General features: G+C 46.7%; 1 protein-coding gene across 2 annotated transcripts in view; it reads left to right on the top strand.

Moving 5' to 3' along the window:
- The first annotated feature begins 9,935 nt into the window (after positions 1 to 9,935).
- The window catches only part of Lims2 (LIM zinc finger domain containing 2), a 35,885-nt gene continuing 31,035 nt past the window's right edge, over positions 9,936 to 14,785 (top strand). The window contains exon 1 of one of the 2 annotated variants that reach the window (XM_050135098.1): positions 9,936 to 10,079. Coding sequence is in view for 1 of the 2 variants with exons in the window: in XM_050135097.1 (XP_049991054.1) it covers positions 10,818 to 10,825 (8 nt within the window). In the remaining variant the exon portion in view is untranslated. Of the gene's footprint in view, positions 10,080 to 10,437; positions 10,826 to 14,785 lie in introns of those variants that run through there. The other variant, XM_050135097.1, reaches the window with a different exon arrangement.

Here is a 14,785-nt window from a genome sequence, read left to right as displayed (position 1 = left end):
GTGTGTGTGTGTGCGTGCGTATATGTGTGTGTGTGAGACAGAGACAGAGATTGAGATTCTTTAGAGAACGCTGACTAATACAGTCCCCAATTAAATCCTGTTCTGTTCAGTGACACAATGATCCTTCCTAGAGAAGGGTCAGCCTGTATGGATGAAGGACTCTTACTTGTGTCTGAGGAGACTTATTTTGTTTGGAAAAGAGGGTGAAAAGTTCATTCCTAAAAATATTAGTGAAAATAAAAGATTTTTTCAGATTTTTTTTTTTTTGTAAGAGATTAAAGGTAGCTGAGAAGATGATTCAATTGGTAAAATGTTTGCTTTGCAAGCATGAGGACCTGAGTTCGATCCCCCACACCCATGTACAGTGAGCCAGGTGTGGTGGCATGTTTTCACACCAGTGCTGAGGAGGCAGGCAGGTAAGTCCCTGCAGTTTGCTAGCCAACTGTCTTAGACAGCTAGGCAAGTGCCAGGGCAGTGGAAACATGTCTCAGAACAAATGAACAGGAAAACAAGAAAGGAAAAATTAGTGAGCAGTGTCTGAGGGGCAATTATCTGAGCCTGTTCCTTGACCCTTCCCTCACACACGCACGTACCCCCATGAATATGTGAGCACATACACAGAGAGAACTGGTGGCTCCATGATAGCAACAAGAAAATGACAAAGCACTCAGAAATGTAACAGGTCTAGGAGAGTCTAGGAAGAACCCTCCTGGGAGACAGAAATCTGTGCCTGGAAACAAGGGAACAGTCACAGGCTGGAAACAGTTCTCACTGCATCAGGGGCCTCGGGAGCAGAAGGGACAGAATGAAGGTGTGGTAAGAAGGGATTTACTGGATTGGATTATACGATATGGTCTAGGTAGTCAACTATACCTGCTTCATATTAGAGGGTCAGGCCGAGACTGGGCAGTCGCTGAGTCCAGAGGCTGGACGTCTCAACCTGAGGATGCTGGTTCTGGTATTAGTGAAGGAGTCAGCAGAGCAGCAGAGACCACCTTGTCCAGAGGGTGCAGGTGAGCAGGTGAAACCAGTTTACTTCTGGGTTCTTTTATCAGAACTACCACCAGGGGGCACCACCCACATGTATGGTGAGCCTTTCTGCCTCTAGAATCTGGTCAAGAAAACCCCTCACAAGAGTGACCCACAGCTGCTTGCCTTTTAGTTGATTTCAGGTTCAGTTGGCAAGTCTACCTTTTATCAGCTTGACACCTGGTCATTTCTTATGTCATGCTTTATTTCCAAAGGCAATATATAATATGGTCATAATTCTGCCTAACATGACGCAGTGATCTCATATACAGCCTCAAACATTTTGTTTCTTCCAAACAGGTAGTAAAATCCCTTGAAGAATGCTTAGTCTTTTAATGTCCAAAACTTAAGATTGATAATGATTTGCAGCACTTAACCACTGATACTATTTCTATCAGTGTTATATTACAAAACAAATAGAGGAAAGGAAACCCAAATATCTGCTTAATGTATATATGTATATCTTCACAAACATGTATTCTAAATAGACTGTGCCGGCTAGTGTTTTGTAAACTGACACACAAGCTAAAATCTTAGGAGAGAACCTCAACTGAGATGATATCCCCACAGAATTGGCAGTGGGCAAGCCTGTGGGGACATTTCTTAAACAATAATTGATGTATGTGAGCCCAACTCACCCAGGGCAGCACCTCCCCTGTGCAGGGGTTATGGGTGGTGTAGAAGACAAGTTATGAGGAGCAAGCCAGTGACCAGCACTCCTGTGGTCTCTGCGCCAGCTCCTGTCTCCAGGTTCCTGCCTTGAGTCCCTTCTCTGACTTCCCTGCATGATGGATTACAGACTACAAGATAAATAAACCCCTTCCTCCACAAGCTGCTTTTGATCATGTTGTTTTTATCACAGGAACAGAAACTTGAACTAAGACACGCACAGACATGCTTATGACAGCTACAGCCCTCATTACTGTAACTGATCCAGTGTGTGGCCTTACCTGCCTTGTTCCCATAGCCATTCTGTGGCTCACCTGCCTCAGCAGGCATCTCAACAGATTGTGGTTGGTGACCAACCATGGAGAGGTGACTAGCACCTTCATTCCTGAGGGGTCTGTTCAATTAACATCTAGTCTGAATTGGGTTACTGTAGTGATATTTCCTTTTATTTAAATAAATAAAACTTACCTGAAGATCAGAGAGTAAAAGAGCCCCCCTGGTCAACCTTACAGACCAGGTAGTGGACACACACCTTTATTTAATCCCAGTAGCCACACTAGTTTGCCGTGGAAACTGGCAAATATTGCACGCCTTTAGTCCCAGCACTAGAGAAGAATAAAAACAGGAGACAGCTCTCAGACAGTCTTACTCTGAGGATTCCTAGAGGCAGGATCACCATTTTGAACTGAGGTAGAGGTAAGAACCATTGACTGGCTGTTGTGCTTTTCTGACCTTCAGATTGAACCCCAATATCTGTCTCTGGGTTTTTATTAGTCATGGTACAGGTTACTGGGTTATTCTCACTGGCGTCCTGAAGGATCTCCTGCATTCCAGACATACTCTATTACTCCATTGTGGTGAGACATCCTAGTTCTTCCTAGAAGTCTGGATCAATCATTTTTCCTGTTGCTCCTCAGCCCATTGATCCAAGGGCATCAAGAAGACAATGAGCCTTAGCTTCCAGTTTAATGGAAGATTTGTTGTGCCTTCTGACAGAAGCACTCACCCCTTCTGGAACCAGAACTTCTGGCATGCAGAGCACAAAGTCATGCAGACAGGAAGGACAGATTTTGCTGGTGGATCCCTAAAAGTGGTGCTGAGAGCGGACCCGTTCTCATTTCCTTTGGTTCTCGGGCCCATGCTTGTCTATATGAACCTCAGTACCATCTGTTGGATGCTGATTCTAAACGTGTACAGCCTTTCGGGGAGCCCTGCTCCCACCATCTAGGCTAATGTCACATAATTGCTACTGTATGTGTTTCTTAAAGGTCAGTCCACTGCTATTAAACCAGATTTCTTTAGGATAGCAGAGAACGTGGTAAAACCAGTGGATTCCGTGAGCGTGGGCCCGCCGTTGGACTTCTTTGGCCTTCGTGCACCTTGATCAGAAGCAGCACTGTGTGGAATGCTATAAGCATGGTGGTCAGCTTACCATTAGGTCCTGGCTGGTCACCCTGGGGAATGGTTCTCTACCTGAGTGCCGGTGCTCACCTAGGGGACCCTGACTTTGTCATGTGGGCAAAGACTTGAATGTCTAGAAAGACAGAATACTGAGACACAGAAAGTGAAAGCTCTGATTTTACTGATGCTCCCTTTGGGATGGGAGGGTTCCAGAGCTGGGAGCTTGCCAACAGGACTTTGGAGTGGGTGTTTTATAGGGCACTGTGTCCTCCCCTTTTGTATCTTGAACCTGTCAAGACCCCTGCTGCAGAGAGCATGGTCTGTGGGCTATGAGGCACTCAGCAGTTGTATATCCACATGAGATCTGTCTTTTGAATATGCTCAGCTTATCCACGCAAACATTCCTTATAATGTCATATATAAAATGCAATACTTAAAATAGAAATACATAAGATATATATACCTTATATACCTAATGTAAAAGTTAGACATCACACCAAACAGGGACAGTTGTTTGGGCAGAAAGTGCTGCTGCAGGGTTCTGCTGGACAATCTCTGGTGGAGGACACTGGAAGTTCGCAGACCCAACCCATATCCGCTGAGAAGTCCTTCAGCTGTGGCAGGCTGGAGGGATAGCACTGGTAGGGGTTGAGGGAGGCCTTGAGAGTGTTGGCCAGCCGCTAATACTGAAAAATGGGCGTGTGTGGGGCCAGCGATGGAGCAATTCAACGGTCGCTGAAGTCAGGGCCACCACACACAGAGGCTAATTTCAAGTCCTTTTGCTTATGGGTATCAGCACAGAGTTTGGAGAAGCTGTTGTCTTGGGAGCATGGCATTGGGATCCTCAAGACCATTGCCAAAGTTCCAATTTTTGTATCATTTCTTTGGTTTTGTCCTATCAGGGTTCACAGCTTAGGGCAGGTTCAGCAACATATCAGTGCTACCCAGGGGTTAGTTCACTAGTATATCAAGGCCTATCTTGGACTTGGCTGTATCTGAGCTGCCTGTGACCAGTCCATTAACACATCAGAGCTTGATTCTAAGGTGTAGCTTTTTACCAGAGCTGACTGGTGGCAAGGTCCTGTCTTACAGGCATTATGTTATTCCAAGTCACACAAAATGGTTTTTAAGTTTCATAAAATATTTCACTTATGTTTCTACTATCTACCCTGGGCCTTCCTACTATATCTCTTCTTGAGACAGTTTCTGCCACCAATGGAGCCCATTCTTGCTTTCCCTGACTACCTACACCCCTCTAACTGTCCCCAGTGCCATATAGAGGACACTGCCATTCAGCAGCAGCTAGATCCAGGTCAGCCTTGTGAGTGGAAGTCCATGATGTTGGGCACATGTATAGCGTCCACCTCTGCCACCATGGGCAATGACAAGAAGAAAGAATGACTGAAAAAGAAGCAGTAGCAGTCTGTCTGAGACTGGCCCTACTCTTCACTTGGTCTTCAGTTGATGGAATGATTTGATAAGGATTAGGAGATGTGTCCTTGTTGGAGGTGTGTCTGAGGGTTTCAAACACCCCCACTATTTCATTAGCTCCCTTTGCATCCTGATTGTGGATCAGACATAAGATTTGAGCTACTGCTCCAGCACCAGCTATTTTGTTCCTACCATGGTGGTCATGCGCTCACCCTCTGGAACGGTAAGTGAGCCCCAATTCTTCCTTCCTTCCTTCCTTCCTTCCTTCCTTCCTTCCTTCCTTCCTTCCTTCCTTCCTTCCTTCCTTCCTTCCTTCCTTCCTTCCTATGGTTTTTCGAGACAGGGTTTCTCTGTGTAACAGCTTTAGCTATCCTGGAAAAGTAGCTCTTATAGACTAGGTTGGCCTTGAACTCAAAGAGATCCACCTGCCTCTACCCTCTGAGTGCTGGGATTAAAGGTGTGCGCCACCACCACCCAGCTAAATTCTTTGTTTTGTAAGTTGCCATGGTTGTTGAGTTTTGTCATGGCAACAGAAAAGTAACTAGGGAGCTGACTGTTCACAGAATGGGTCTTCCTATCTACTTAACTCTTCCTCTGTAGAAGTCACCTTTTCATGAACACAAGTATCTTCAATCCTTTGTCAATTTGGTGAGCTCTGTCTAAAAACTTCCTCCCCAAAAGCCTTTCTCACCAATTTTCCAGCCATGCTCTTTTCAAGTCCCATTGGCTACCGCCCTTGAATGAGAGCTTTTCTAAAAGGAAGCTGTTTCTGTGAGGAAACAAACAACTGAAAACAATAGCAGCAGCAGCAGCAGCAGCAGCAGCAGCAGCAGCAGCAGCAGCAGCAACAAAACCTGAACGGCATGTGTCTACAGAGGCTGATGGACCAATTGGATTTCCGTGCTGTGGAGAGATTGGGATTTGCTAGGTTCATAGGCTAGTTGCCTTATCTTGGGCTAGTGCTAACCTTCTGGGATAGCCATTCCTTGCCCCACTCCCTATCTGAACTAATACCTTGTGATAATAAAATAAAGCCTCTTAGAAGCTATTAACAGGACACTGGCTTGCACCAACCCAAGATCTAAGAATCCATCAGGTCACATCTTTGCCCTATTAAATAACTCCCCATTTTCTTGTACCCATCTCTCTGGTGTACTCACCAATGTATTTTAAAATTGATTTTCTTTTGTGATTTTCTTTATTCTGTAAAACTATAAAACAAAACAAAAGCAAACAAAGCCCTGTGAAACGGCTTTCATGTTGGAACATGGAATTTGGTGTGCCACACATCTGTATTCTCAGGCCATGGTCACTCAAAATGGCTCTGGAATAAACTGTCTCTTGTTCCTTTAGGATGTCAGCTGTGGTTTTACATCAAGAAGCCCATTGATCAACAAGCAATCACATTTCTTCTACATCAAGACTGTTTCCTCAACCAAAGCAAACCTACAAGAACCCGAGAGTTGGAGAGCTACGACCTCTTCAGCGCTCTCCCGCACAAGTCAGAGGACCCCACTCCTTTTTAACCAGTGCCCCCAGTTTCACTGCTGACGCCCTCCACAACTGGACTTCAGCTATGCTCCAGGTTGGCCAGTTGCACGGTGAGGGTTTCAGTTTGATTTTCTGCAGCTTGAGTGCCATGGCTGCTGGAGTTGGGAAGACCCTTTTCCGGGGTACACTTAGAAACCCTTAGACGGGGCCAATTAATTTCTACCCCTGAACTCAGTCTTTTCCCTTTTCACTGTATCCAGAGATGCTAGAAGTAGCTAGTCAGCGTCATTGCTTTCTTTGCTTTCAAAAGTTTTATGTACAGAGTCACCACGTTCTTGGTCCCTCACAGGAGGTGAGCGAGGGCGTCAGCTGCATTTGTCTTGCGCAGCTCTTTCCCTAGTGCACTCGGTGTGCTTTCAGCGCCCTGTGCCATCAGGAGAGTCGTTAGTAACTTCCGGTTTTATTGAGTTGGAGAGTTAGCTCCAGATATCACCAAATCAACTAGAGAGATTCATCCTTACAATTCTGTTTCTTTAAAACCAACTTCTAGTGCCACGATCTGTATTAGTCAGAGATGGTTCAGTGGTTAAAGGGCACTGGCTTCTCTTCCAAAGGATCCAGGTGCAATTTCCAGCACCCACATGGCAGCTCACAATTGTCTGTAGCTCCAGTTCCAGGGGATCTGGCATGCTCTCACAGACAGACACGCAGCCAAAACACCAATGCGCATGACATAAAAAGAAATAGAATGAGTTTTAAAAGACTAGAACTGGTAGAAGAATGGCTACACCTTAAATGGGGAATTGTGAAATTCGCAGTCGTGGTGGAGCTGGGCAGCCCAACAATTGCTCAGTAGAAGAGACTAAGAATCCAGCATGTTGGTTGGTCTCCAGGAGGCCTCAAGCAGTCCCAAACTTGTGCTGAAGTCCTGGAGGTTTCCTGAGAGCTGCTGGTCTTTGGTCTATACCAGAAGCCCAGAGAAGTTCGTTCCAGTATCAGTGAAGAAATTAATCGACAACAGGGTAGGTGAGTTTATCAGGAGAGTGGGGGAAAGCAGACAAAACCAGAAATTCTTTCTTCCATGTCCTATTATCTGGGCTGCCAGCAGAAGGTGCCACCTATGTTTACGGCAGGCTTCCCTGCCTCAAATAATCTGATCGAGAAAAATCCCTCACAGGAATGCCCAGCAGCTTGCCTTTTAGTTGATTCCAGATTTAGTCAGGTTGACAGCCAAGATTAACCATGATACGCAGAGATCCACAGTCTCTGACCAAACATTCCCTGAACAATAAGCCACTCCACTGCCAAAGATCTTTAAGGAAACCAGACTTTAAAACAAATCACATGTATCCCTGGGGAGCTGGAAGACCACATGCATGGCCAGGGCAGCATTCTGAGAAATGATCAAAATGAGGAAGTCTGGTATTTGGCTGCATTTGAGTATAAAGGAAACAAACAAAATAGAACAAAACAATAGTAGTAGCAGCATTTGAGCTATATATGGACCAGTAGTACAGGGTAAAAACAAAACAAAACCAATTTTTAAAAAGTTCTCATACACCACACACACAAAACAACAACAACAAAACCCCCTTACTTTGGGGGCTTGGGAGATGTCTTGGTCAGTAGAATGCATGCCTTGTGATCATGAAGACATGAGTTTGATCCCCAAAACTCATGAGAGAAAATTAAAAAAAAAGTTGGGCATGGTGCTGTGCACTTGCAACCCCAGTACCAAAGAAACAGAGGTAGACAGGTCCCCAAGTGCTGTGCACCTGCAACCCCAGTACCAACAAGACAAAGGTAGGCAGGTCCCCAGTGCTGTGTACCTGTATCCCCAGTAACAACAAGACAGAGGTAGGCAGGTCCCTGGGGTTTGCTGGCCAGCCAGCCGACAGTGCTTGGTGAGCTACAGGCCAGCGAGAGTCTCTTCTTCAAAACAAAAATAAAGGTAGGTGGCTCCTGAGTAACAAGAGCAGAGGTTGTCCTCTGGTCTCCACATGCACACATATGCTCACGCGTGCACACACACACAACTGCCCAAATGTACAAGAGGCTTACGTACAATTTTTGGCTAATAAATAGCTTAAACTGACTTTGAGTGAACTGTGTAGCTGGGCTAACATGAACACAACATGGCCTTCAGAGGCTGTCCCCTTTAGAAGAAACAGCCTTCAATCACTAACCACACACACAAGTGACAAAACAAATCCCTGCCACCAGTTGCCACGGGGATCAGGGCTTTACAGTTGTTAGGGTAGCTAGAAAATGTCCAGCTGGGCATGGTGGTTCCCTCCTGTCATTTCAGCACTGGGAGAGGCTGAAGTAGGAGGTTCCTGGAGATTGTGGCCAATCTGAAATATACAGCGAATCTCGGGTCAGTCTGGGCTAGAGTGAGACCTTGTCTCAAACGCCAGTTCCCACCTACAGCTCTAGTTCCAGGGGATTAGACGCTTCTGAGCTCCAAAGGCTCCACATGCTCATGGTGCTTACACATGCACTCAGACACGCAAACACATAAAATAAACAATAAAGCCGCAAATACAAATTGCCTTTTAAAGGACTTAGATGTTGAGACTTACTAAAGTCCTTTCCACTCAGACCAATTCAGGAGGAGAAGTGTTGCAGACAATTTCTCTGAAGCCCCAGTTTGTGAAGTGCACAGTAAACTCAGGTGTCCAGCCCAGGAATAGGAAACTTTCCAAAATGTTTAGAACAACTTGCTTTTGACAAAGGTTTACTGGGCAGCCTTTCCGAAAGGAGCTGTAGGCTCGGGGAAACTCAGATGAGAACCTAGAGGGTGACAAGCGTCTGTAATCGCCGCGGAGAGGCTATGATATTACAAACACTAAACTATCACTTGGGCCAGGGATGTGGCTTAGTTGGTAGAGTGCTTGCCCACCGTGAATAGTGCCTGGGTTCCCACCCCAGCTAAGGATAACAGAGTTGGTAGTGCACAGCTGTAATCCCAACACTAGGGACATGGAGGCAGGAGAAAGTCAGGGTCGTCTTTGGCTGCATGGTCAGTAGCCAAGTGTTTTGAACTCAAGGCCAGCTTGGGCGAAAGGAGACTGTTCCAAAAAACAAAGCCAAAGGGGCTGCAGAGGTGACTCAGTGATTAAGAGCAATTGCTGCTCTCGCGGAGAACCTGACTAATTCAGTTCCCAGCACCCACATCTGTAACTCCAATTCTGGAGAGCCTGGTGTCCTGTTCTGGCATCAGAAGACACCAGGCACACCCATAGCGCACATATATGCGTGCAGGCAAAAGACTCATATACATAAATGTAACATTTAAAACAAAAACAGCAGACAACACAAGTCAGTGAACACCGAGTCCACACATAAGCATGTGGCCAGCAGCTGCCTGGGTGGAGACACTGGAGGTGACTGTTATTCTTCCTAGCCATGTACATTTTCCAGCAGAGTGAGAGTTTCATAGCAGAAAGCTATCAAAGAAAACAAGTACGATAAAATAAGTGGTCCAGAGACTTTCCGCCTTTCAGGGGAAGCAATATTTATCAGGAGATACCTTGGTTAAAAAAAAAAAGAAAGAAAGAAAGAAAAAAGCATTTACCAACCTTGGTAAATGAGGTTGAGGGCACATGTTCATTTCCCTAGGCACAATGGGCTCCGTTTTCTTGGCCATCTGCCCTGTGGACATTGGCCTTACTAAAGGCTCATGACCTCTTTACCCCAAGGATTCACGTTGATGGCTGTCCCTCCCAGCCCCTCTGAAATCAGAGGGCGGCTCTCACCACTTTTGTCCTGTCATTCTGGATCTCTCAGGAGGCAGGCTTTTCCTTCCTAAACTTTTTCTGCCCTAGCTTGTCCTTGGCCGACCCCAAAGTGCTTCCGGCCACACCTTCTAGGCTTGGACCTCAGGCCAAGTCTCCTGCCTAGCAGAGGTGAGAGTGGAGCGCCTGGGAGCTGCGGTAGTAGGGACGCTTGGTTACCGCCCAGTCTTTCCAACAGGCTGGGTAGCCCCCAGAGGAGCTTCTGGAAGCCCTCAGGGAAGGAGGGCCCCAGGGAGGCAGAACATCATCTCAGTTACCAAGGTAAAGAAACGAAGCTGTGATGTGTGAGTTCTAGACTTGGGAGGGTTGTTCTACTAACCAACTGTGTCTTCTGCCCCAACCCTGAGTCTCCCTGCCACCTTTTATGCTCTAAGTGTTTGTGCTCATGCGACTAGGTAGGGAAGGGCACAGCCCTGGACCTCCTGCCCTCCTAGGACTGGCCAGTGTGCTAGTTCACCTTGGTTGCACAATGAGCCTTCTCTGGAGGCACATCGGGTTTGGGGGATGGTAGGGTGTGCTGCTGACCATTTTGGGAATGAGGTTGGGGAAGCTCCGACGGAAGGGTTGCCCATCAGGGTTGGTTGTCACAATGGGAAAGAAGAAGCGAAATGTATCTTGATTTGTAGGTGGTATGGTCTCAGAGTGGCTGTGGCCCTGCAGGGGGAAACTGGCATTGGTTTTATCCCTTTGTGCTGGAGATGGAGCCCAGGGCCTTGTGTATGCTGGACAAATGCTTTGCCACTCAGCCACACCCCCAGCCCCACAGTGGCTTCCAATTGGGCGGCCAAGCCTGAGATGGTCTGAGATGCGGAGATGTGGCGCTCCTGAATATGAAGGGCCATTTGCAAGGGCTTTTGCTGACTGGCATCCCTCCCAGGCCAGAGGTACAGATGGCACTTTCCTCCTCAGAGTTTTGGGAAGTTGTGAAGCTCCTTGGTCCAGCTCTAGTCTGAGACTAGAGAACAATGAGACTTTAAAGACACAAGGAGGATCGCGGACATGGCAAGGTCAGTAAAGTTCAGGCTTTGCGGGCAGGAGGGCTTGAGTTTCATCCCCAGGACTTATGAAAAACCGAGGCACTGTGTGATTCCAGGGCTGGGGAAGCAGAGACAGCAAGATCCTTGGGTCTAAAAAAAGTCTTGGATGGCTCCAGAGCTTGTCCTCTGGCCTCCACATGTATGTGTATACACACATGCACGCGCGCGCGCACACACACACACACACACACACACACACACACACACACACACGGAAAGGGAGCAAGAAAGAGTGATAGGGAACAAATCCGTACAAAGTACAATGATATGTATAAACTTATTTCGTGTGCTAACTCAAACAATAAAAAAAAGTATCTGTCCTGCATGGCGCGAACATCTATATACCAGTTGTATTAAGCTTCATCCAACATGAATCTCAGAGATGGAAACTGAACTGACCAAAATTCTACATGAAACCGCATCCATTCCCCTTCAGGAATATGCCGCCTCACGGCGATTTTCCCCGAGTTTACTTTATGAGCCCGCCGACCTCATCAACTTTCTTAGGCCGGGGAGGCAGCTCAGTCAGTTCAATGCTCGACCTGCAAGTATGAGGTTCTGAGTTTGATCCTAAAACTCTCGTTTTGTTCTGCTTTTAAAAACAAACAACAACAAAATCCTCCCAAAACTGTAGTGGCACATAGCTTGTAATCTCAGAGCTAAGGAGGCGGAGGCAGAGGCAGGTGGATCCCTGGGATTCACAGACCTGCCAGTCTAGCCTACTTGGAGAGTTCCGGGTCAGTGAGAGACCTGTCTCAAACAATAAGAGGGAGAGTGATTGAGACCAGGATTACTACAGATTAGGCTATGACTACTGTATGCAGTGCACACAGGTGCACATACATCATCAGGAAACGCATTGACATACACACGTGCTGTTGTGTCTTACATTTTCCTGGGAAAGATGCAGCACCTAATGACTGGGCACCCAAAGGAGGGAGCTCGTGGCAAACCAAAGCAACAGCTAGATCAATGTCTGCCTTGCTGAACCAATGGCTTTTATTGGGCTAGAAGTAATGAAGTTACTTACGTGGAGTAGGGACAAGTCAAAGGCAGATGCGTCACCCCAAAGCCCACCCCAGCTGTTTCTCTGGGAAACCTGCAGGCAGTCCAGAAATTCTCTTCTCTGGGAGGGGACTGTTGTTCTCCCAGACTTGTGACATTCTTGTTTACCTCCCGGAGCGAGTGCGTCAGCTTGGAGACTACCAGACAACACTAGGTCATGCGCAAACCTACCCTTTGGCTTTCAACAGTTAATATTTGACTACAAAACCATTCCTAGGACTGCGACCTGAGCAGGGCCTTCTATAAAGAATGCAACTAAAACAGGATTTGTTTAAGTGTGATAAAGAGTTTTAGGGACATTTTCTGTTATAAAACCAACCAGTCCTTTAGCATGAGGTGCCTTATGTCCTTCTAGAGAAGATGAAATGGAACCTCAGCAAAGCACCCCACTTTGTCCTCCAAAACCAGAAGAAACTGAAGCGAAGCAAGTCACATCATTAAATCACCAGAAGATCATATTCACATTGAAAATCCGCCAATTTTATCTCCCAAGTCAGTTATCAGCTTAAACAGCTGGAACAGGACTGAATGTCAGCTAGGCACTTGGAAGGGTGTGACTGGACTTTTTAAAAGTATGCCACCATTTTTTTTTTCTGGGGTGGAGGACAGGGTCTAACTATGTAGCCTTAGTTCACCTAGAACTTGCTGTGTAGATCACTGTTGTAGAAAGAAAAAAAATAAAGAATTGCCATATATGTCAAAGTAATAAAAGACAAGGTTTATTCAGGATATATATGACTGACTAGGCCCCAGCAATATGGGTTTAGATTGCTCCACCGTGGCTTGGTTTTACTCTCTGATGTCTTGAGAGGGAAATGGGAGGGGACTGTCGGTACCATGTGCCGGTGTCTGGGTTCTTCCCGGAGGGAACAAAGAACCGAATGCCCACGGACAAAGGAAATAAAGACTCAGAAGAAGTAAAAAATGGATATTTATTGAAGCAGAAAACACACTGTCAGGAAGGGCGGGGCTTCCAGAGCCAAGTGGTCTCTGAGCTGGTCACCAGACCATTTCTCCCTTTGAGTCTCTCCCCACATTTCATCTCCTCAGCCCCCACAGAAAATACCATCAAACGATGGTGTTATTGACTGAAGTAATCAGAAAAACACATTGTGTTACCCAGTGAATTGCTTCGGTTTGATAGATGGCCCGGGTTAATGGATGTTGGTTAGTTACTTTCCAGATGCTATGAGATTGTCTCCTTCCCAAGTAGGGATGTTCTATCCTCCTCCTACCTCTGTCCTCACTGCCTACCCCTTTTCTGACTCTTCACAGAAACCAGTCATAGCCTGGAGTCAGGGGAGAGAGCTTAGGTAGGCCAGCTGTCAGGGAGCTGGTACATCCCATACAACTGTCTATAACAGGTGTCCACACACCCTCCTGTCTGCCCGGAAAGGCACATGGCCTCCTCTGCAGGGCCTGCCCATTGTGACATACGGATTAGTTACTTGTTTCATGGTAGAGACAAAGTATCTGGCAAGCAAATGTATTGGGCTCAGAGTCCCAGTAAATACAGCCCCTCACAGCAGGACAGACACGGCAGCGGCAGCAGGTGGCTGCTGGTCACATCTGATCCACATTCAGGAAGCAGATAAAAGCTTTTACTCAGCCACTTTACTATCATAATTATTATTAGTTATAAAAAGTTACTGCATTTATTCATTTGCATGTATGTTTATTAGTCAGAGTTCCTGGAACAACGGGACATAATAAATCTGTATTAAAAGGGTTTTATTGGAGTGGCTTATAGACTGTTGTTCAGCTGGTTCCGCTATGGCTGTCTCCTGACTTTGGTAGTTATTTAGTTCATGAGGCTGAACGTCTCAGCTGGCCTTCAGGCTGTGTTGGCGTCCTGAAGAAGCAGGTCCTAATGCCCGAAAGGGACAACTCAGCAGCAGGACTGATGAACTTGCCATCCAGAAGGAGGGCAAACAGGCAAAAAGCAAGGTTCCTTCTTGCTTTTCTTTATATGTATTCTGACACTGGAAGATGTGGCCCAGATTTAAGGTGGGTCTTCAGACCTTTAAAAATAAATCCAGATTAAGGGTGAGCCTTCCTACTCAAAGGATCTAGTCAAGAAAACTCTTCACTGTAGAGTCCAGAGAGTTAGGTTTTAGTTGATTCTGGGGCCAAGTTGACAGCCAAGGTTAGCCTTACAGCATGTGCACGTGTCTGCGTGTGCACATGCCGTGGCTCCCAGTATGTGCACGTGTTTGGGTGTGCACATGTCTGGGTGTGCACGTGCCATGGCTCCCAGTATGTGCATGTGTCTGCGTGTGCACATGCCATGGCTCCTAGTATGTGCACGTGCCTGGGTGTGCACATGCCATGACTCCCAGTATGTGCATGTGTCTTGTGTGCACATGAAATGGCTCCCGGTATGTGCATGTGTTTGGGTGTGCACATACCATGGCTCCCAGTATGTGCACGTGTCTGCATGTGCACATGCCATGGCTCCCAGTATGTGCACGTGTTTGGGTGTGCACAAGCCATGGCTCCTTGTGGAGGTCGAGACAACTTGTGGGAGTTTGTTCTTCTGCCCTGTGGACGCTGGGAGACAGAACTCAGTTTGTCAGGTGCCTTCTGCCCACTTGTGCCGTCTTCCTGGCCACTCGTTTTCTCCTTTTAGTTCAGTCTGGAAACTCATCCATGGAAAGGCTACATTCAGAACCTTCTCCCTCAGTCCACTTTAGATAACTCCAGATACGCCCAGAGATTTGTTCCCATGGCGATTCTAAAATCAACCACATTGACAAGCTTAAACATCATATTTTGGAAGGGCTACAAGGCCCTGCTCATTCTCCTCTTCATGTGGGACTTGGTTTTGGCTCTAGAGAGGGGCTGAGGAAACCAGCTGAGGCACTT

Source organism: Alexandromys fortis, unplaced genomic scaffold, assembly GCF_014885135.2.
Source record: "Alexandromys fortis isolate MF-2015 unplaced genomic scaffold, M_Fortis_MF-2015_v1.1 scaffold_25, whole genome shotgun sequence".
Taxonomy (NCBI): domain Eukaryota; kingdom Metazoa; phylum Chordata; class Mammalia; order Rodentia; family Cricetidae; genus Alexandromys; species Alexandromys fortis.
This window is presented reverse-complemented; position numbering and strand designations above follow the sequence as displayed.